This window comes from Lontra canadensis, unplaced genomic scaffold (genome assembly GCF_010015895.1).
Source record: "Lontra canadensis isolate GAN:19392208 unplaced genomic scaffold, GSC_riverotter_1.0 scaffold25, whole genome shotgun sequence".
NCBI classification, from domain to species: domain Eukaryota; kingdom Metazoa; phylum Chordata; class Mammalia; order Carnivora; family Mustelidae; genus Lontra; species Lontra canadensis.
The window spans coordinates 20,220,817-20,240,996 of NW_022631019.1; the positions used below are offsets into that span (position 1 = coordinate 20,220,817).

The 20,180-nt window shown below is 53.2% G+C and overlaps 1 protein-coding gene across 4 annotated transcripts; it reads left to right on the forward strand.

Moving 5' to 3' along the window:
- The first annotated feature begins 720 nt into the window (after positions 1-720).
- THEMIS2 (thymocyte selection associated family member 2) lies at positions 721-16,888 on the forward strand. Of its 4 annotated transcripts, none has more exons than XM_032863901.1 (6): positions 721-845; positions 3,068-3,208; positions 5,849-6,259; positions 11,594-12,672; positions 14,801-14,954; positions 15,512-16,882. In XM_032863901.1, the coding sequence occupies exons 1-6, from the start codon at positions 752-754 to the stop codon at positions 15,565-15,567; spliced, it is 1,935 nt and encodes a 644-aa protein (XP_032719792.1). In that variant the 5' UTR covers positions 721-751; the 3' UTR covers positions 15,568-16,882. The 4 variants fall into 4 exon arrangements, with proteins under 4 accessions (XP_032719792.1, XP_032719795.1, XP_032719793.1 ...); XM_032863903.1 differs by lacking the exon at positions 721-845 and adding an exon at positions 1,786-1,917 and having other exon boundaries at positions 15,512-16,888; XM_032863904.1 differs by lacking the exon at positions 11,594-12,672 and having other exon boundaries at positions 15,512-16,886.
- The last annotated feature ends 3,292 nt before the right edge of the window (positions 16,889-20,180 follow it).

Consider the following 20,180-nt stretch of genomic DNA (forward strand, 5'->3'; position numbering starts at 1 on the left):
GCAACAGAAAGTGAAATAATTTTGCGCAATACCTAAATGATCTCATTTAATCCTCACAACCAGCTAGGAAAATATTCTTTGCCCTATTTTACAGATGAGGAAACTGAAACTGAGAAGTCAGTGATTTGTTTAAAGTTAGATACCAAGCAAGAGGGCTCTCGCCTAAGCAGATTTCTCTCTAGCCCAAGGAAGAAATTTTAACTACAAATGTCCAGCAGGTATGAGCATCCTGGAAAGGTGGTGAGCTCCCCGTCGGTAGAGGACTGCGAGTGTCCCGGAGAGGGAATCAGGAGACCTGACACTGCATCCTTCTCCGCGGACGCAGAGTGCAGGGCACAGGTCTTCTGTGAGACCCAGAACTACAGCAGGCCGGCCGCGTTTCCTCCTTCTAACTGGGAAACGACAGGGGCAGGTGGGGAGCAGCTGGGACTTCTCCTTCATCTCCATCAGCGCCCCCTCCTCCACCACGGGATACATCACAGACCATTGGGGACGAGGGGACATTTAGTCAGAGCCTCTGGGCGTCAGGCCCTGATCTAGACCTTTGACGTCGCGCCGCCAAGGTGAGAGGTAGGCACTGCTTCCCATTTTAGGGTTGAGGAAACCGAGGCGGTCAGACGGCACCCGCAAGGTCCCCTCGCCCGGAGATGGAGAGGCCCCGCCCACCTCGGCGGGGCGGGGCGGGGCGGGGCTGCGGGCTCCGAGAGCGGGCAGCGGCCACTCAGTCTAAGTCCAACGAACCGTGAGGACCATGGAGCCGGTGTCGCTGCACGACTTCGTTTGCGCCTTGGACCTCGCCTCCCTCCCGCGTGTGCTGCGGGTCTGCTCGGGGGTCTACTTCCAGGGTGAGTGAGGGGCCGCGACTCCCCGCCCCCGCCGCTGCCTGGCTCTCGCTGGGTGGTGGGGCAGGGGCGCTGCCCAGGCGACGGAAACCGGGGAAACCCAGCTACGCTGCCACTGCCCAAGCCCAGGTGTGACTTGGGGCCACACTCAACCTCTCTGGGCCTCGGCTTTTGCTTTCGTGGAATGGGAGAGAGCTGATTGCCCGTAGGGTGGTGGTAAGTCAATGAGCTTAGACACTCAGGTGGGTGGAACCGAGCCAAGCGGGGGTGAAACCGCGGTGCGCACCCCGGGAGGTCTGACCGTGGGAAAGCGGAACATAGGGGCTCGCGCCAGGTCGGCCCCCTCCTCCGCCTGCCGTCCCACTCCGCCCCCTTGACGCCTGTCTACGCGCCTTCATTCAGTCCTTCCAGCCCACCTTCGCCCTCAGCTTTGCGACCTGATCTCTCAGCTCGGTTCTCAGCGTGCGCCGCTGTTCCCCGCAGCAGCCTTCCCGGCTCTCTGCTCCTTGCGCACCTGCACATCTGCCTACCTGGTTCTCAGGAATGGGTGCAGAGCAGGGGCTCAACGGCTCCTGCTGCCTGAAGGAGCAAGAAGGGCGAGACGGACAGGCGGTGTAGGGGTGGGGAAGCCGCTCAGAGGGTGAGGTGAAGGAGTGGGGACGTCGGAAGTAGAGAGAACTTGGGAGACTGGGTGGAGGGGGAGAGGCTCCTTCCTGAGAAAGCAAACTAGGGCAGGGGTACCCTTGTGCATCTGTTCCCTCTTTCTCTTCCCTTGCTTTGCCACAGCAGGCTCCAGGGGAAGTGTTCTGAGGCTCCAAGGGGGGTAGCCCAGACCAACGGGGCGACATATGGAGGGCCACACAGGGGACAGGACCGGCCACCGCCCACTGGGTTTGGCCAGGAACTCTTGGGAATCTGGCAGATGTGGGTCCAAAGGCTGACTTTCCTTTGGGGGTTCCCTGCAGGCGCTTCTCGTGTTTGCGCTCCTGCTGACATCATCCCCTGACCACCAAGTGTCACAATTGCTGCTTCCTCATTCTGCCTGACCCGGGGCGTGGGAAGTGGTGGACGTTTGGTGAGAGAAGAACCGGGGAGGAGGCCAGGTGGTGGGAGTCCTGGGGCAGAGGAAGGGGCCCCACCCTCCGAAGCAGTTAGCTGCGTCATGAGGGCTTCCAGCTGTAGAGACAAGCGCCTGGGGCTGGAGTCCCTATTCTGCTCCCTTGGACCACCCAGCCTCACCTGGGCGCAGCTCATTATTTTTAGGGTGGGGAGCAGGTCCTCCCTCAGAGGACAGCCAGAGGTCTTCACTGCAAAGCATATTGGCAGTCCAGTGCCCAATGCCCAGTGCCCCAGCTGCTGTTCACACCAGGCCTGCGGGGCCGCCCCATGAAACTGCAGATTATGAGCCCATGTGCATTTTTCCAGTATGCAGGTGGGATTATCATCAGCTTCTGAAAGCCCTGCTGGGGATGCCTTGGAAGGGCTGGGGTCAGCTGGCCTCAAGGCTGACCTCTATGCGCTGTTGGGTCCTGAGTCCACAGACGGAGTATGTCCAGCCCGTGGGCGGGGGGAGAGGGGAGATCTTTATCGAGCACCTTTTATGTTCCGGACACTGCTTTAGACACTTTAGAATCATTAAGTGGGACTACTGGCTTGATGGTGGCAGCCCAGACACCTGCCTCCTGTGCCCACCCTGTCAGTGGCCCTCCGCTTCCTCCCATGTTTCCTTTAAACACAGCTCACGTGAAGAAGAAAGCACTGGTGCTGGTGTCAGGCTGTGTGTGTGACCTCCAGGCAGTCTCTGCCCTTCTCTGGGCCCGAGGCCCTAGCTGTACGGTGGCAGCTGGGACTTTGGGCATTGCTTACTTGCCCAGGACTTCAGCCCAGGCTTGGTGGCGAGGCCTGCATCAGGGCCGGTGATGCTGGGGTGGACCAGCCCTGCCCTGCCTGTGAGCTCCTTTCAGGAGGCATGGGGGTGTGGAGAAGGCCAGAGAAGTGTCTCACAGAGGGTTCATCCATCGCTGAAGGAAGACACAGGCAGGGTTCCTGTGGCCTGAGTGTGGCTGAGCCAAAGGCCATTGGGTAGGGAAGGACAGGGGAGGCCGCTCCAGGCTGCAGGAACCGGTGCAGAGCGGAGGCAGAGCGCAGCCTGTCGGGGAACAGGGCGCAGGCCAGCTAGCACTTGGCTCCTGTGACACACAGAAACCGAATCTGTCTCTTGGCAGGCTCCATCTACGAGATCTCTGGGAACGAGTGCTGCCTCTCCACAGGGGACCTGATCAAGGTCACCCAGGTTCGCCTCCAGAAGGTGGTCTGCGAGAACCCAGGAACAGGACAGACCATAGAAATCCCCCCCAACTTCTGTGGTAAGGCAGACAGCTCTGTGTCCTGTCCACCAACAACCCCCCCACCCCCACCCCGCCAACCCTGAGTTCACCGGACCCCTCCAGCCCCAGCATGCACTACCAACCCTCAAGTTTGGCCCCTGTGCTCTCACATCCCCCACTGCTGTGCCCCAAGGCCCCGATGTCCTCTGAGGGATCTGACGATGCCCTTAACCTGGAGTGGCCACACCCTCTCCATATCCATCTCTCTGGTCACATCTGCCTCTCGGCTGGGACTCTCTTTGTTCCAGATCTTTGTCCATGTGCCTGTCTCTGTGTTTGCTCACACATTCACTGACACCTGTTGTGTGCTCGGGGCTGGGGGTGTGGAGCTCAGGATGACCTGGGAGGGTGACAGCGAGAGGAGGGCAAGAGTCGACACAGAGTTTAGAGAGGGTTCCTGGCAGGAGGAGAACACCTCAGGAGTCTGGGCAGGCTTCCTGGAGGGGGTGGCACCTGAGCAGGAAGGAGGACTTCCAGAGGGAGTAACACAGGGAGTAGCATGGGCATATCTGGTGCTCCAGAAATGACGGAGCTCGGTTCCCGCAGGACACTTGTCGTGAGCTGGGCGGGCGGGGGTGGGGGGTGGCTGGGACGCTGAAGTCTGGTTGGGAAGCCCCACTCTGCCAGCTGTGTGCCGTGGCCTTAGCCATTTCCTGGCTCCTCTCTGTGCCTCAGTGTACTCTAGAACAGGGGAGTCAGGCTTGAGGAGAGGAGTAAATGAGTTGCCTGGCAGGAAGAGCTTAGAACGGGGCGCAGCCCAGAGCAGGTGTAGTCTGAGTGCTCCTTCTTTGTAGCTGTGATCGCCTGAGTGGGACAGGCAAGGTTTTGGGTTCCTGGTGAAGGCAGGCGGTGGTAGGGAGGTGGGAGGCCGATTCCCAGAGGGCTCTGGGTGGCCACGGGCATAGTTTGGTCTTTGAGAGCACTGAAGAGCTAATGAGGGTTTTAAATACGGAAGTAGTATGCTTTATTTTGTATTTTGGGGTTTTTTCCTTTTTATTCTGAAATGTGTTCAAGTTCACAGAAGACTTGCTAAAACCACGGTACACCTTTTATCCAGACTGACCAGTTGTTTTCCAGTTTACCAATATTTTGTTATATTTCTTTTTCTCCCTCTTTACACACACACACACACACACACACACACACACACATTCATGAACAAATATTACCATATGTGTATGTGTATATTTTTCCTGCAATATTTGAGAATGAATTGCAGACATGATAACCCTTTATACCTAAATATTACTCCTTATATTTACTAATATTACTCCTAAGTACAAGGACATTTGTTCATAAACTGTAGTTCAGTAATCAAATTCAGAAGATTTAATATTGATATAATACTTCTGTCTAACCTGGTCTATTCAGATTCCAACAACTGACCTAATAAATGTCCTTTATAGTCGGTTTCCCCTTGATCCAGAAGCCAATCCCAAATCACATCAATTTCTTTCTTTTTTTTAAATAGGAATTTCCTTCTCCTTTTTATTTATTATTATTATTATTATTTATTTTTTTTTTGGTGAGAGAGAGAGATAGAGAGAGCATGTGAGGTGGGAGGGGGTAAAGGTGGGGAGAGAATCTTAAGCAGGCACCACACCCACTGCAGAGCCTGATGTGGGGCTTGATCTCATAATCCTGAGTTCAGGACCTGAGTCAAAATCAAGAGTCGGAGGCTTAACCAACTGAGCCACTTTTTTTTTTTTTTTTTAAAGTAGGCTCCGCACTGAACATGGAGCCCAACACAGGTCTTGAACTCACGACCTTGAGCTGACATCAAGAATCAGATGCTCAAGCAACTGAGTCCCCCAGGTGCCCCCAGATCACATATTGATTTCTTAATCTCCTTCAGGCTGAAACAAATCTTTAGCTTTTATCTTGACATCAGCTTCTTGAAGAGTCTAGACTGGTACCTTTGCAGAAAGTCCTTGTCACACAGACAGGGGGGGCCTTGAGGTAACTTGGGGTAACTTGGGATAACTTGCAGAGGGGACCAGAAGCGATGTCTGGATGTGGGCTATTTTAGGCCAGTACAGTGGCAGGAGAAGAATGAATAGGGACAGGGGAAGAAGTTGGATGGGGGAAGAACAGTTGGGCCACCAGAACTGGCAGACAGGATGTGGGGTGAAGGGTGGTGGTCAGAGGTCATTTGGCTAGGAGCTCCTGGGTGTCTAGTTTGTGAGAGAGGGGAACAGTGGCGCTGCCCCAGCATGGGGTGATCGGTGTTGGGTATATGGGATTGGAGTGGTGGTGAGGAACATGGAAGCAAAGTTGGCAGAATTGGAGGTAGGTACGGTTCAGGAGGTAGGCACAGGTGGCCATTGTCAGTGTCTTTGGGAAAACACATCCCTGTTCTGTCTCTGATGACAGTCCCTCTAAGTTCTTGCTTCTCTGCGTAAGGAGGAACTGTCCCCATTTCCACTTGTCACTGTCCCTTTACACATGGTCACTGGCTGCTGCTTGTCCCTCAACCCTGCGGCCTGGATGTCCATATGCTTGGGACTTGTCTTCGGGGGATTCTGACTGGGTTCTCTGTGGCCCACCGGGGCCTGGTATGTGTGTCTCTGGACCCACAAGGGCCCGTCCCACCTTGACACCCTCTGCTGTGCCCCACAGGCCACTTCAGCCCCCTCACCGGCCCTCAGAGCTACGAAACCCTGGAGGAGCTGCTCTCTGCTGCAACCCAGCGCTCCAGGAAGCTGCCCATTGGCTTCATGTCGACACACAAAATCACCACAGAGGCCAGGGTGGTGCCCAGGGACCAGCCCCTCCTGCTCAAGGATGTGGAGGAGTATCATAGGACCTACCATGCCCGCTGTGTGCTGGACACCAAAACCCAGCACTTCACTCTGTACCTGCCCCTGTCCCAGACGGGCCCCTTCTGGGAATGGGAGCCTGGCGCCCCTCGGCCCCTCCTCCAGGCCCTGCAGGATCCAGCCCTGAGCGACCGCCTCTTCACCTGCCCCACACTCCCTTGGCAGTCCCTGCTCCTGAGGCCCCAGTATGAGATCCAAGCCATCATGCACAGTGAGTCGCTGGGGCGGATTGTGGCGGGGAGGGTTGACGGGGTGAGAGAGGGGCTCCTGGGAAGCTGCTCAGGTGGAAGGTACCCCAAGTACCAGGTCGCTTACCCAGTACATACAATATAACAGAATAAAGAGTCCCAGATAGTGGGGCATTACTAAAAGGAGACAGGAAAATGAGGGAACTTAAGAGTGAGGTCCCACTCTTCATAAAATTAGGCAAAAGTTGGATTATGAGCTTGCTAGCAACTAGGACAAAGCAACAGCTACACAGTAAAATCTTGACCATTTGCTCAGGAGAAACAGATTTTCCTGCCTCTGGGGAGGAAGAGATTGTTCCTCAAGGGCCCCTGCGTCTGTGTGACAAGGACATTGGGTGAATCCCTAGCTGTCTCATCGGCTGTCTGAGGGCAGGCTGGGGGCAGCGTGCTGAGCAGGGCTGGTGAAACAGGTAGAAGCCGGCCACTATGGCTGCTGGGAGGCCGAGCTGGAGCGGAGGCGGAACGGGTGCCCTGGGGCCTCTTCCCTGGAGGACAGAGTTTGAGGACCTCCTGGACCCCGTCACCTGACATCACAGTTACAGGACCTATCTGTCCTGTTTCGTCTCTCCCCACTCTGCCTGATTATTTCAAAACAAACCCCAAGTATCCCATCATTTCTCATATAAATACTTCAGTGTGTCTTTAAAAACAATAATTTATTAAAGATTTTATTTATTTATTTGATATAGAGAGAGAGATCACAAGCAGGCAGAGAGGCAGGCAGAGAGAAAGGGGGAAGCAGGCCTCCCGGCTGAGCAAAGAGCCCAATGCGGGGCTCGATCCCAGGATCCTGAGATCATGATCTGAGCCGAAGGCAGAGGCTTAACCCACTGAGCCACCCATGTGCTCCTAAAAATAATTTTTTTAAACAGGCACACAATACCCTCATCACACCAAAAAAATTAACAATAACTCCTTATACCACTATTTGGTGTTTGTACTTCCTCTCCTGTCTCCTAAATTGTCCTATAGTATGTTCACAGCAGGATCCAGACAAGACGCACAAGATTGCTGTTGATTTCAGGCCTTTTAAATCTGTTACTCTACAGGGTCACCTTTCTTATTTTTCTTATAATTTATCTGTTGAAAGGACTCGGCTCTTTGTCCTGCAGGCTGTCTCGCATTTGGATTTTGTTGACAGCGTCCTTGCGATGGAGCCAGTGGGTGTCTGTCCCCTGTATTGGCCTCATGGGACTTGACATCTGGTTGTACTCGCAGCCGTGATTTATTGCAGCAAAAGGACACAAGAGTTGCCTCCTGGTGGAGTCACACAGGACACACGGAGTCCCTCTAGCACTGAACTGTGGCAACACGTGTGAGCTGTTATTTGTCAGGGAACCTCATAGACTCAGTGCCCGAGGTTTTTACTGGAGGCTGGTCACGTAGGTCCCCTCTGCTTAGCACGCACCCCAATTCTAGACCTCAGTCAGAGAGCATGTGTTCGGCATCCCTGACTGTACAGGCTAAGGACGGGAACCACCCCCAGCAGTGAGAGGATGGTGGGAACACACGCTAAACCACATCCCCAGACACCAGCAGAGGACCAGCCTTGTAGGCAGGCTTTTCTAGGGATAAAAGCCTCAGGCCAGCTGTTGGCTCTTTGCCACACATCTGTAGAGGTTTGACCAGACCCAGGAGGCGGTTCTCATGGCTGCAGGAGGTGTGGGGCAAGGAGTCCACCCCTCCACCCCCACTCTCTGTGTCTTTTCCCAGCCTAACTTGCAGCACCAGCCTTGGTGTCGATCAGATGCAAAGCATTGGGCCGGCATCTGTGATGTGAGTGGCTGTTGCAATAGTGATTTGAGTCCTAGGGCTCCTTCTTCATCTGGTAGTCAGGAGCCGACTATAAAAAGCAACTCCCCGCCCCGACCACCCCAGCATGAGAAAAGTGGGACATTGTGTTTATGTAAGTCAGGGTCCCGGGGTACCATTCTCCCTCTGCTCTGGCGGACCTGGCCAGGTTCTGCCTGGCTCTCGAGCCCTGCTCTGCTCGCTGCCTCCAGCCTATAGGGAGGAACGTCCTAAGAGATGTATACTTTGTTTACTAGTTCGTTTTGGTTTTATTTTGTTTTTAAAGATTTATTTGAGAGAGAGTGTGCTTGTTGGGGAGGGGTGGAAGGGGAGGGAGAGACTCTCAAGCAGGCTCCTTGCTGAGTGCAGAGCCTCACAGAGCCTTACTCAGGGCTCAATCTCACATCCCTGGGATCATGGCCTGGGCTGAAACCGCAAATTGGACGCTAAACTGACAGAGCCACCCAGGGGCCACCCGTTTCCTAGTTGTTGTTGTTGTTTTTAAGATGTTATTTATTTATTTGACAGACAGAGATCACAAGTAGGCAGAGAGGCAGACAGAGAGAGAGGGGGGAAGCAGGTTCCCCACTGAGCAGAGAGCCTGACTCGGGACTCGATCCCAGGACCCTGGGATCATGACCTGGGCCGAAGGCAGAGGCTTTAACCCACTGAGCCTCCCAGGAGCACCCCCCACCCCCACTGTTTCCTAGTTTTTAAAATGAGTTGGCTCCCTAGCATTCTTCAAGGATGATTATTTAGGGTGTTTCTTTTTTTTTTTTTTAATCATCATTATGAACTCACAGATTTTCAGTGTTTTCAATATTCAGTGAACTCAATATTTTCAGTGTTCCAACCCACTGGCATCATTATTGGTGCTCACCTTATCTCAGCCTTGGCCCCAGGGGAGCCTTTTGACACACCTGCAATGGTCTTGAATACATTTTTCTTGCTTTCTGGTTTAAGTGGTTCCAGACTGTGGCACGTTTCCGCTCCAGGAAGTTATCTCTTTCCCAGGGAGCCCTGGCGTCTTGTGGGAAATAGCACTCAGAGAGCACGGTCTGGGGGACCAGGGCTTTGAATGGTGGGTCCGGCGTCTGCCCTGGGTGATGAGGCAGTTCTGGGAATTCATAAAATCCTTCAAAGAAGAAAACCAGAACCGTAGAATGAACCCCCTGTGGCTACCTCCCAGCTTCAACCAGACGTTGGCTCGCCCCGCACAGAGCAAAAATCCCAACACTGTGGCCTGAGGCTTGTCCCCACCCCAGCCTCAGTTTCTCCCTCTGTGAGGGGGGAGGTTGCTCCTCGCTTGTCTCCCATATGGCTCACACATAAGGGACATTCGCTTTACAGAGTCGCCTCTTGCATTTATAAACCTGGTACTCGCTGATGTCCAGAGAGGAAACAAGTTGCCAGGTCATTAGCCAGTGTTTTTTATTTTTATTTTTATTCAAGATTCAGGGGCACCTGGGTGGCTCAGTGTATTGAGCATCTGCCTTTGGCTCAGGTCATGATCTCAGCATCCTGGGATCGAGCTCCACATCGGGCTCTCTGCTCGGAAGGGAGCCTGCTTCCCCCTCTCTCTCTGCCTGCCTCTCTGCCTACTTGTGATCTCTCTCTGTCAAATAAATAAATAAAATATTTTAAAAAATAAAATAAAGATTCATTCACTTTTTTTAGAGAGAGAGAGAGAGAGAGAGAGCGTGCACAAGTGGGAGGGGCAGAGGGAGAGGGAGAGAGAGAATCCCGAGCCGACTCGCCTCTGAGTGAGGAGCCAGACTTGGGGCTTGATCACATGACCCTGAGATCACCACCTGAGTGGAAACCAAGAGTCGGAAGCTCAGCCAAATGAGCCACTCAGGAGCCCCAACCGGTGTTTTTCTTAATTTTAATTTTAATTTTTTCTTTTTTTTTTTTAGGGAGAGAGAGAGTGTGCCTGAGTGGGGTGGGGCATTGGAAGTGGGGAGAGAATATTTTTTTTTTAAAGATTTATTTATTTATTTATTTGACAGAGAGAGATCACAACTAGACAGAGAGGCAGGCAGAGAGAGAGAGAGGGAAGCAGGCTCCCTGCTGAGCAGAGAGCCCGATGCGGGACTCGATCCCAGGAACCTGAGATCATGACCTGAGCCGAAGGCAGCGGCTTAACCCACTGAGCCACCCAGGCGACCCGTGGGGAGAGAATCTTAAGCAGGCTCCACACGCTGCCCGGAGCTGGACTCGGGGCACAATCTCATAACCCTGAGATCATGACCTGAGCCGAAATCAACAGTTGGACATTTAACTGACTGAGCCACCCAGGCGCCCCTCTTGATGTGGTTTTATCTCTTTATTTAAAATGCAGAAAGGAGGAACTCCTGGGTGGCTCAGTTGGTTAAATGTCTGCCTTCAGCTCAGGTTGTGATCCCAGTGTCCTGGGATCAAGTGCTGCACAGGGAGCCTCCTTCTGCCTGCCACTCCCCCTGCTTTTGTGTGCATTTGCGTGTGCTCTCTCTCTCTCTCTCACTCTTGGTCTCGCTCTCTGACAAATAAATAAATAAATAAAACCTTAAAACACACACACACACACACACACACACACACACACACACAAACGCAGAAAGGATTTGGCAAGGTAGCTTATAAAATTACATTCAAGGGGTGCCTGGGTGGCTCAGTGGGTTAAAGCCTCTGCCTTCGGCTCAGGTCATGATCCCAGGGTCCTGGGATCGAGCTCTGCATCAGGCTCTCTGCTCAGCAGGGAGCCTGCTTCTTCCTCTCTCTCTGACTACTTGTGATCTCTGTCAAATAAATAAATTTAAAAAATAAAATAAAATTACATTCAAAATTCAATTAAAGTTTAAAAAGTGGTTGGACAAATTAGATAGTTAGTGTTATTGATGAATTATCAAATAATTATTATCTAGATGTAGTAATGGCATTATGGTTATGTTTTTAACTTCATCTATTCTCTGAGAGATACATGCTGAAAGGTCAAGATGACATGTGATTATTCTGATTCAAAATGACCCCGTGGAGGGTAACAGACAGGATATGAATGAAAGAGGGTGGGCCGTGAATTAAATATTGAAGCTAGCTGATAGGGGGTTCACTATACTCTTGTACTTTTGTAAATGTTTAAAAATTCCTATAATAGGGTCACCTGGGTGGCTCAGTGGATTGGGCCTCTGCCTTCGGCTCATGGCCTTGATCCCAGGGTCCTGGGATTGAGCCCCACATCGGGCTCTCTGCTCAGCCGAGAGCCTGCTTCCTTCTCTCTCTCTGCTTGTCGGTCTGCCTGCTTGTGATTTCTCTCTCTGTCAAATAAATAAATAAAATAAAATAAAAATTCCTATAATAGCTTTCGAAAAGAGGTTAAGGAAAAGAGTGAACAAGGAATCTGATGCCATAGGAAAAGGTTGGCGGAACAGACAGGGAGGAGGTCAGCTGAGACCTCTTCGCTGCGAGTACAGGGACACCCCTGGGCTGGTGTGCGGGGTGCCCCCTGAGCTGACCTCCCCTCCCCACAGTGCGCAGGACCGTCGTCAAGATCCCCTCCACCCTGGAGGTCGATGTGGAAGACGTCACCGCCTCTTCTCAGCACATCCACTTTATCCAGCCTCTGCTGCTGAGTGAGGCCCTGGCCCGGGGAGGCCCCTTCCCTCTGTCCGTGGAAATCCTGGAGGTTCCGGCGGGGCCCCCCATCTTCCTCAGCCCGTGGGCAGGCTCCTTGCAGAAAGGCCAGCAGCTCTGCGTCCATGGCCTGGCCTCACCGCCCTGGCGGATCCTGGTCTCGACCAAGGGCCGGAAGGTGCCCAGACACTTCATGGTCTCCGGGGCTTATCAGGGCAAGCTGCGGCGGCGGCCGAGAGAGTTCCTCACGGCCTGTGACCTCCTGGGTGCCCTCCAGCCAGGCCAGCCGCTCCGGGTCGTGGCCACAAAGGACTGTGAGGTCGAAGGGTTAGAGACCCTTAGGCTCACGTCCCTGGCTGTGGGTGACAGGCTGGAGGTGCTGAGGCCCGGCCAGGCCCACGGGGCTGGAGGCCAGGACATAGATGTCTTGGTGTGTCAGCGGCTGAGTGACCAGGCCGAGGAGGACGAGGAGGAGGAGGAAGATTATGAAGAGATAGAAAATGAAGACCAGATCCTGCTGCCCCTCTACATCTCCAGTAGTTTCGTGGAGGAGATGAGTGATAATCGGCGCTACAGCCTGGGAGACCTGACTGCCCAGTTTTCGCTGCCCTGTGAAGTCAAGGTGGTGGCCAAGGACGGCAGCCAGCCTGCTGACCCTCTGCCCTCCTTCCCAGGCCTGCGGCTGGAGGAGAAGATCACGGAACCCTTCTTGGTGGTCAGCTTCGACTCTAAACCTGACATATGCTTCGAGCTCCCTCCCCGGTGGCTGGACCTGACTGTCGTGGAGACCGAGCAGCAGCTGGTCCAGCCGGCTGGGCCTCCCCCGGTCGCCACCGTGGAGGAGCTGACGGAAGCCTTCTACTATACGCTCCGGCAGTTACCGGCCTTGGAGAACCAGCCTCCCCCACCGCGGCCCCCCAAAGGTCAAGGCCTCAGTGGGCAGAAGAAACAAAGCGGCAAGAACAAAAGTGGTCAGGTACCAACATACCAAAGCGGGTGGGGAGGGGAACCCGCCCGGGGTCACTGCGGGTCCTGCCGGTTCCTTGTCCTGAGTCACAGCTCTGTCGTACAGAGCTTGCAGTTTCTACGCTCACACGCCGCGCGCCCATCATTCTTACTCAGTGCTGACCATCTGCTGCTGGTACGAGGATTCATATTTTATGGGCGACACCATGAGGACTCGGAGACCCTGAGACTTGCCCAGAGTCCCAGTTCAGACATGGGGGGCCTGAGCGGGAGCGTGAGGCTTCACCGTGCTCTACCTGCTGTCATCCCCTCATGCCGGTTCATCAGCTGTCACCTAAACTGTGTCAGCAGCCTCCAACCCCCCCTCCCATACCAACCGCTGTCAGAATGGCCTCCCAAGCCCTTCCCTGGTCACTGATGGGCCTCGGCCCTGTCCTCTGAGCCTTCTGAACCTTCAGTGGCTCCCCACAGCCAGGGTGTAATGTTGACCCCTTAGCATGCCATCCGGGGAGGGTCTTTTATAAGCTGACTTCAATCTCCCGCTGCCAGACCCCTCTTCCATCACCCACTCTGGTCCGCACTCAGCCGCTGAGAAGCTCCCACAGCTACTCAGTGCGCCGTGATCCCTGCCTCAGCACTTTAACACGTGCTGGGCCTTTTGCCAGAATGTGCTTCCTCCTTTCAGTGGGGAAGGCTCCGCTCAGGCTTCCTCTGGAGGTGACAGCCCTCCCCGTTCTGTGTTCACCCTGCCCTGTGGTACGTGGCCTGGTGCGGGTAGGGGTGGTGCAGGCGGGACAACACCTAGTTTCCAGTGTGCCGTGAGGGGTCTGAGGACAGGGACCCCACCTGCTCGCAGGGGGCAGACAGCGTCGGTGAGGGCTGAACTGACCCAAACGGAGTCCCAGGGATGGAGAAAGAAGCAGGGACAGAAGCAGAAAGACCTGCTTATGGCCCAGTTCATTCGCTCTGTGGCCTCTGCTCTCCCATTTTCTCGCAGTGACCCCGGGGATAAGGTCAGTGCTGGCTTCTGGGCCGCGGCCTGCTGGGTGTCTTCTCCGCGGCGGACACTGCCCGCGCCTCACCCCGCACGGCTCTCCTGATGTCCCTGCAAGGTGGGCTCTTTCTACAGTGAGCAGACAAGAGGCACAGAGCGGGAGATGAGCCGCCCTGAGATCACACAGCTAGCAAATGGGCGACCTGGGGTTTGACGCTGGGTCCGACCGCCCAGCCCGGGCACCTCACCACATCCAAAGCGCATTGTAAAGTGTAGCAAGGAAATTGCTGTGGGGGGCTTTGGGGAAACTTGCATTTTGTACTGCAAGGGGAGGCAGGAGGGGCTTTCATCCGTGGAGGTGGGAGGGCAGTTGGTTGCTGACAGAACACAGGCCTGACAGTATGGGAGAGAACGAACACAGCACAGAAAATTGAGACCTCGGGCCCCGCCTTTGCTCCTGTTGGAAGTGACTTGGGGCCCAGTCCCTGCTCACTGCCCTTGATCCTGCAACTTTTCTTCTCTGGGCATCAGTATTCCCCCCACTGAGCAGGGGCGCTCTCCGAAGCGTAGTGGGCTAGAAAAAGCGTGAACTTTTGAGGTCACAGACATGGTTCTGCATCTGAACCTCGGCCCAGCTTGCGGTCCTGTGTGAGGTATGACATGGCGTGCTCTCTCTGAGCCTGTTTCCTCATGGGTACACTGGGAGCTCAAACAGCCCCTCGGAGGGTCCCCTGAGGAGAAACGAACAGGTGTGCCTGTGGCCTGAGTGGGAGTTCAACAAAAGTCCTCCTCCTTCTGGGACCCCTCTCAGCTCGGGCAGTCTGTCTTGAGATTTTGTGACTGCTTGTCACCCCTTCAGCAGCAGAGGTGAAGGACGCTGACTGAACCCCGCCCCCATGGAGAAACTTGGGGCACCCCTGTCTCTAGCCCCCAGCCCTTCTGTCGCTCATCCTGGCCTGTCTCCCCGGCCGAAGACCATTTCATGCGCTAGAAACAAAAACACTTGGGGTCCCAGGAAGCCCTACCCTGGACAGGAAGTCAAGAGGGGAGCTGAGGAAGTGACCTTGGAAGGAAATTATATTTCATGGACTCTGCTGCCCCATTTCTTGGGACCCTGCTGACTTCTGCTTTTTCTCCCACTCAGTCTTATCAAGTCTCAGAATGGCAGCAAGCTCCTCTGCTCCCCAAAGCCAAGATGAAGACACTGCCGCAGGGCGCCAAGGACAGCGCAAGCATGTACAGCAAGGTTGCTGCCCACAGGAAGGGCCTCAGGCACACTAAGCCCATCACGGATCCAGGTGGGACCCTTTTAACCCCCGCTTACCCTTGTCCTTGCTTTTCCTCTCCTTGCCCTATTCCTGCTCGTGCTGGCCATCCCTTGGCAAGGCCCTGCCCTTGAGCAGAACCTTCTGCAGTCCTAGTTGGACAGAGAGGCTTTTAAGTTAAAGGATGGGCTTGGGGGCACCTGGGTGGCTCAGTCGGTTAAGCGTCTGGCTTCAGCTCAGGTTATGGTTCCAGGGTGCTGGGATCGAGCCCCGTGTCAGGCTCCCTGCTCAGCTCCCTCTCCCTCCACCCCTCCACCCACCTGTGCTCCCTTCCTCCCTCTCCCTCTCTCAGATAAATAAATCTTTAAAAAAAGAGAGAGAGAAGGGGTCCCCATTGTTCCTTCCCCAGGGGCTCTGGAGTCCTGGCAAGGAACATGAGTTCATCTCCAACATACTACCCGCCCCCCCGAGGCAGGCAAGGGGAGTATTTATACAGTGTTCAGACAGAATAATTTGTAGTTATGATCTAGCAAGGACCTCAGGAGCCTGCTTAAGGCCAAAGATCATCATTGACTTGAACTCTTTTGTAGATGATGACGAACATGATTATGAAGAGATAGTTGAGAAATTTCAGAATACTCTTTAGATACTGGAGCAGCCCTGCTTCTTACCTGCTGTGTCTCAGGGAATCAGAGACCGTCAACTGTTACAAGCCTTTACAAGACCTCACACAAGAGCTCACTGAACTCAGACTGTGGACAGGAAATGGCTTCATGGAGACCAACGTGAAAAGGGGTGGACATTGTTCCAGTGTTTTCCTCATGTTCCAGGTTCCTGCCGCCGAGGGCTGGCTTGTTTGGGGCCAGCACCTCGCCCTCGCCTCTCTCAGCTCAGAGCTTTGGTGTGTAGAGGAGGCAGCTGGGTTCGGTTCAGTTCTGAGTCCCCAACGCTCGTGTCTCATGAGTTGGTACAGAGAGGAATCTGAGATCACCAACCTTGATGGTGGTGGCACCGTCTCCTGCCTCTCGGTAAAGGGGACTCAACCCGGAACACCCCGCACTGAGAGCCTTTTCTTCTGTTTGCCACCCCCTCACCCTCTTCCTCCGCCACTGAACCCTAAGCCTCTGAGAGAGCAGGACTAGGTCGCCTGTGAAGGAACATGATAGTTGTACGTGACGATCCAAGATTTTTTTGCTCAAAAACCATAGAATAAAAATGACACGTGGGTGTCTGGAAAAATGGGAACAGATATCATGTAGTGAGGTCTGTGCCAGACCCTTTTTAAACATTATCTAAATCCTCAACTCTCTGGATAGACAACGCACTGATTTTAAGGTCAGAAAACTAGCCTGAGTGGTGGGGTACTTCAGGAGGGCTGACTAGTCGTGGGCCTGGGTTAGCATCTGGGCTCACCACCATCTGGGCTGTGGCTGTGAGCAAGTTCTTTTAACCTAATCTTCAGTTCCTTCATTTGTAAAATACAACTAATGGTTATCTACCTCACAGAATCGTTCTAAGGATCAAATGCAATAATCTTGGTGTAATATCTAGTGCAGTGCCTGGCACATAATAAACACTCAATAAAAATGTTAGCATCGTTACCGTTGACCCAGATAGCGCAGCTCTGTGTCTGAGGCCTATGTTCCTTCCCCACCTCCACAGTCTCCCAATCACGGAATCCTTCTGTGTCTGGAATATACTGAGCTCGTAGACTGTGGAGACATGTGTGGACTGGTTGGAAGGCCTCCCCACCCAGCGTGACGGAGATAAACCTGGGTCTATGCAGACACTAACCCAGCTTCCAAGGTCAGTCCAGGCCTGTTCCTTGCCGTGAGACCACAGGCCTCACTTCCTGGAAGTGGCAGGGTTTTGGTTCCTAGATGGAGGCAGTCACAGAACCAAGCACACCGCACACTATCTCTTGTCCTCAGCAGAGGACAAGAGATAGATAAAAAGGGAACCAGAGTTTCTGGCTGACGTGGGAATGGAAAGACTGTCAGTCTGGAGCTCCAGGATTTGAGGGAGTGCACCTGAGTATGTCCTTCCTAGGCCTCCTGGCTCCCACACCCCAGCACTCCAGGTGAGGCCGAAGCAGCTAGTACAAGCTGCGGGCCAGTTCCCAGGCCTGCCTCCAGAGACCAGCTCAGCTGCACGGGGGCACCCTGAGGAAGAGTGTGCTCTGGGACAAGCAATAAGTATGGAAAAAAGTTCCTCCTGGGCACAGGACCCCAAGCGCCAAGCTCATGTGCAGAATGCCAACAGTTCTCACTTCCACATCTGCATTTAATTATGGCACCAAATTGAGCAAGATCACAAAAGGGGGCCAGAGAGGGCGACCAGCTCCTACAGAAGGGTGTTTCTGAGTGTCCCGATGCTGCAAGAGAAGCAAGCAATTTCATAGCTAGGAAAACTGGGCTGAAAAGGAAAACATGCTTGAAAACCACAACTGTGAGTGGCTTATCATAGCGACTTGGGGGTCGGTGGGGGGCAGCAGGGACCACAGGCAGACAATGCCCGTGGGGCACTTTTGTCTTAACTCCGGACTAAGCCACTGGGCAGTGGGGAGGGTGTTAGAGTGGGGCTAGCGGTTCCCCCTGGGTGGTAGTCTCCAAGGCGAGCACACACTCCTGGGAACATACAAGATGTACACTGGGAAACAGAAGAGATTAGTTCATCCCTTCATATTTATTTTTCCTATCTTTTCTCATTTCTATTTTTGAATGTTTTGTGATGTAGAGAACATGCTGACACTGTACCAGGTGTCAACAACTGCTGAATAAATGAACGTGAACTGGAGGTGCTGACTCAAAAGTGGATCGAGTTCTGAATCTCCCTCAAATGAATTTTCAAGTTAGTTTTTTTTTTTTAAGTAATCTCTACACCCAACGTGGGGCCCAAACTCACGACCCCAAGATTAAGAGTCTCATGGTCCACTGACTTAGCCAGCCAGACACCCCTTCCTCAACGTTTTTTTTTTTTTTTTTTAAACAAAAAACATCTATTCAGGGGCGCCTAGGTGGTTCAGTTGGTTAAGCATCTGACTCCTGATGTTGGCTCAGGTGCTGATCTCGAGGTCCTGGGATCAAGCCCTGTATGGGGCTCTGCGCTCAGTGGGGAATCTGCTTGAGGATTTCTCTCCCTCTGCCCCTGCCCCTGCTCACACACATGCATGCACACTCCCCAAAATAAATAAATCCATCTTTCTCTTTTAAGGGTTTTATTTATTTGACAGACCAGCGAGAGAGGCAACACAAGCAGGGAGTCGGAGAGGGAAAAGCAGGCTTCCCACCAAGCAGGGAAGCCTGATTCGGGGCTCGATCCCAGGACCCTGGGATTATGACCTGAGCCAAAGGCAGAGGCTTTAACCCACTGAGCCACCCAGGCGCCACTAAATAAATCTTAGAAACAAGACAAACCCCCCATTTATTCTTCCACATCAGATGCTAATTCTTACTGGCTCTTCTCTAGTTAAAGCTGATTAAGTACTACTGGTAACCAAGGAGCCTAATTTCCCACCAGGATACTGTCCCTCAGAATAACATACTGTTCAAAATAACTTTAACTAATGAGTTGTGCTGGTCACGCAAGCATGCTTAAAGATGACCTTGAGAAAAGACATGTACCAGCCACAGGCCTCTGGGGGAGAGGATGAAAAAGGTCCTTGAAGCAGAGCAGCTGGGAAGGCTGCCTGCTTCCCTTTTTTGTGGTCTCCCCAGAAAGCCTGCTGTTAAGCTAATCCCTTCCAGCACGCTTGCTTGCTCAACTGCTTGCTCAACTGCAAATCCGTGCTGCTGGACCACACACCTTACTCTTCTCGTTTACCTCGTTGACCTCTAAGTCTTGTGACCAACATGACTCACATTCCTTCTTGTTGACCTGCTAGAACGACGGCTACTGTATAACCTTCTTTTCTTCTCCTTTGTTGCTATTTTGTGTCTAATAAATACAGGACTGAGGAAGCGACAGTCCTTCCGGCTGTGGTCCCCTGCTCCCTCTCGCTTACAGCTGACGGTCTTGTGCCTCAGTCTTCTCCCTGCGCGGTTAGGAAAGCGGCAGGATACCTAGAGATTCTCCCCAGAACAAGCTGGATTCATCGCTTGGCTGTGCTCCTGGGGGGTTTCTGAGAACACGGGCTGTTCCTGCGGTCTTAATAAAGGCGCAAAGAAAATACTGTGTACTTGACATCCCGGTGGGCGTGGTCACCCAGAAGGCTGGTGTTTCGTTCTAAGGAGGAGGCCTGCCTGTGCTCAGAAGCCACATGGCTGTGGGGCCGTAAAGGCCCGGACGGCAGGGAATTCCGCACGGCTGAGCACCTCTGTGCTACAGGCAACGCAGGACCAGCACCGCCAGTGACTTTACCTCCTGTTTTGCTCTGTATTCCTAGTGCGTGACCAGTGGGCCGCCACAGTAGGTATTCAACACATACCTGTTGAATTATTAAGTAGTTTGTAATTGCTGAATCATCAGCTTCAAGATCAAAAGGAAAAAAGGCTTCTACCCAGAATCACTGCTATTGCCTTGCCCGTTTGTGAGTGCTAGTCGGATAACTAGAGATGTCAACTATGCATGAACGTATCCTATTGTGCATTCCAAATTCAAATCATACTGTTTTTTTTTTTTTTTTAAAGATTTTATTTATTTGATAGAGAGATCACAAGCAGGCAGAGAGGCAGGCAGAGAGAGAGGAGGAAGCAGGCTCCTCGTGGAGCAGAGAGCCCGACGCGGGGCTCGATCCCAGGACTCCGAGATCATGACCTGAGCTGAAGGCAGCGGCTTAACCCACTAAGCCACCCAGGCGCCCCATCATACTGTTTTTTAAAAATTTTATTTGACAGAGAGACGCAGCGAGAGAGAGAGAACACAAACAGGAAGAGTGGGACAGGGAGAAGCAGGCTTCACACTGAGCAAGGAGCCCAATGTGGGGCTCGATCCCAGCACCCCGGGATCACAACCTGAGCCAAAGGCAGATACCTAACAACTGAGCCACCCAGGGCGCCCCAAATGTGTGGTTTTTGTAAAGAGATTTATTTATTTTGAGAGAGAGCACAAGCAATCACGCGAGGCGGGGAGGGGGAGGGAGGACAGAACCCCAAGCCAACTATGCAGAGCAGAGCCCAATGCGGGGCTCAATCCCACAACCCTGAGATCATGACCTGAGCCAAAACCACATTAGACACTTAACCAACTGTGCCGAGGCACCCCTCAAATATATGATTTTTTTTTTAAGATTTTATTTATTTATTTGGCAGACAGAGATCA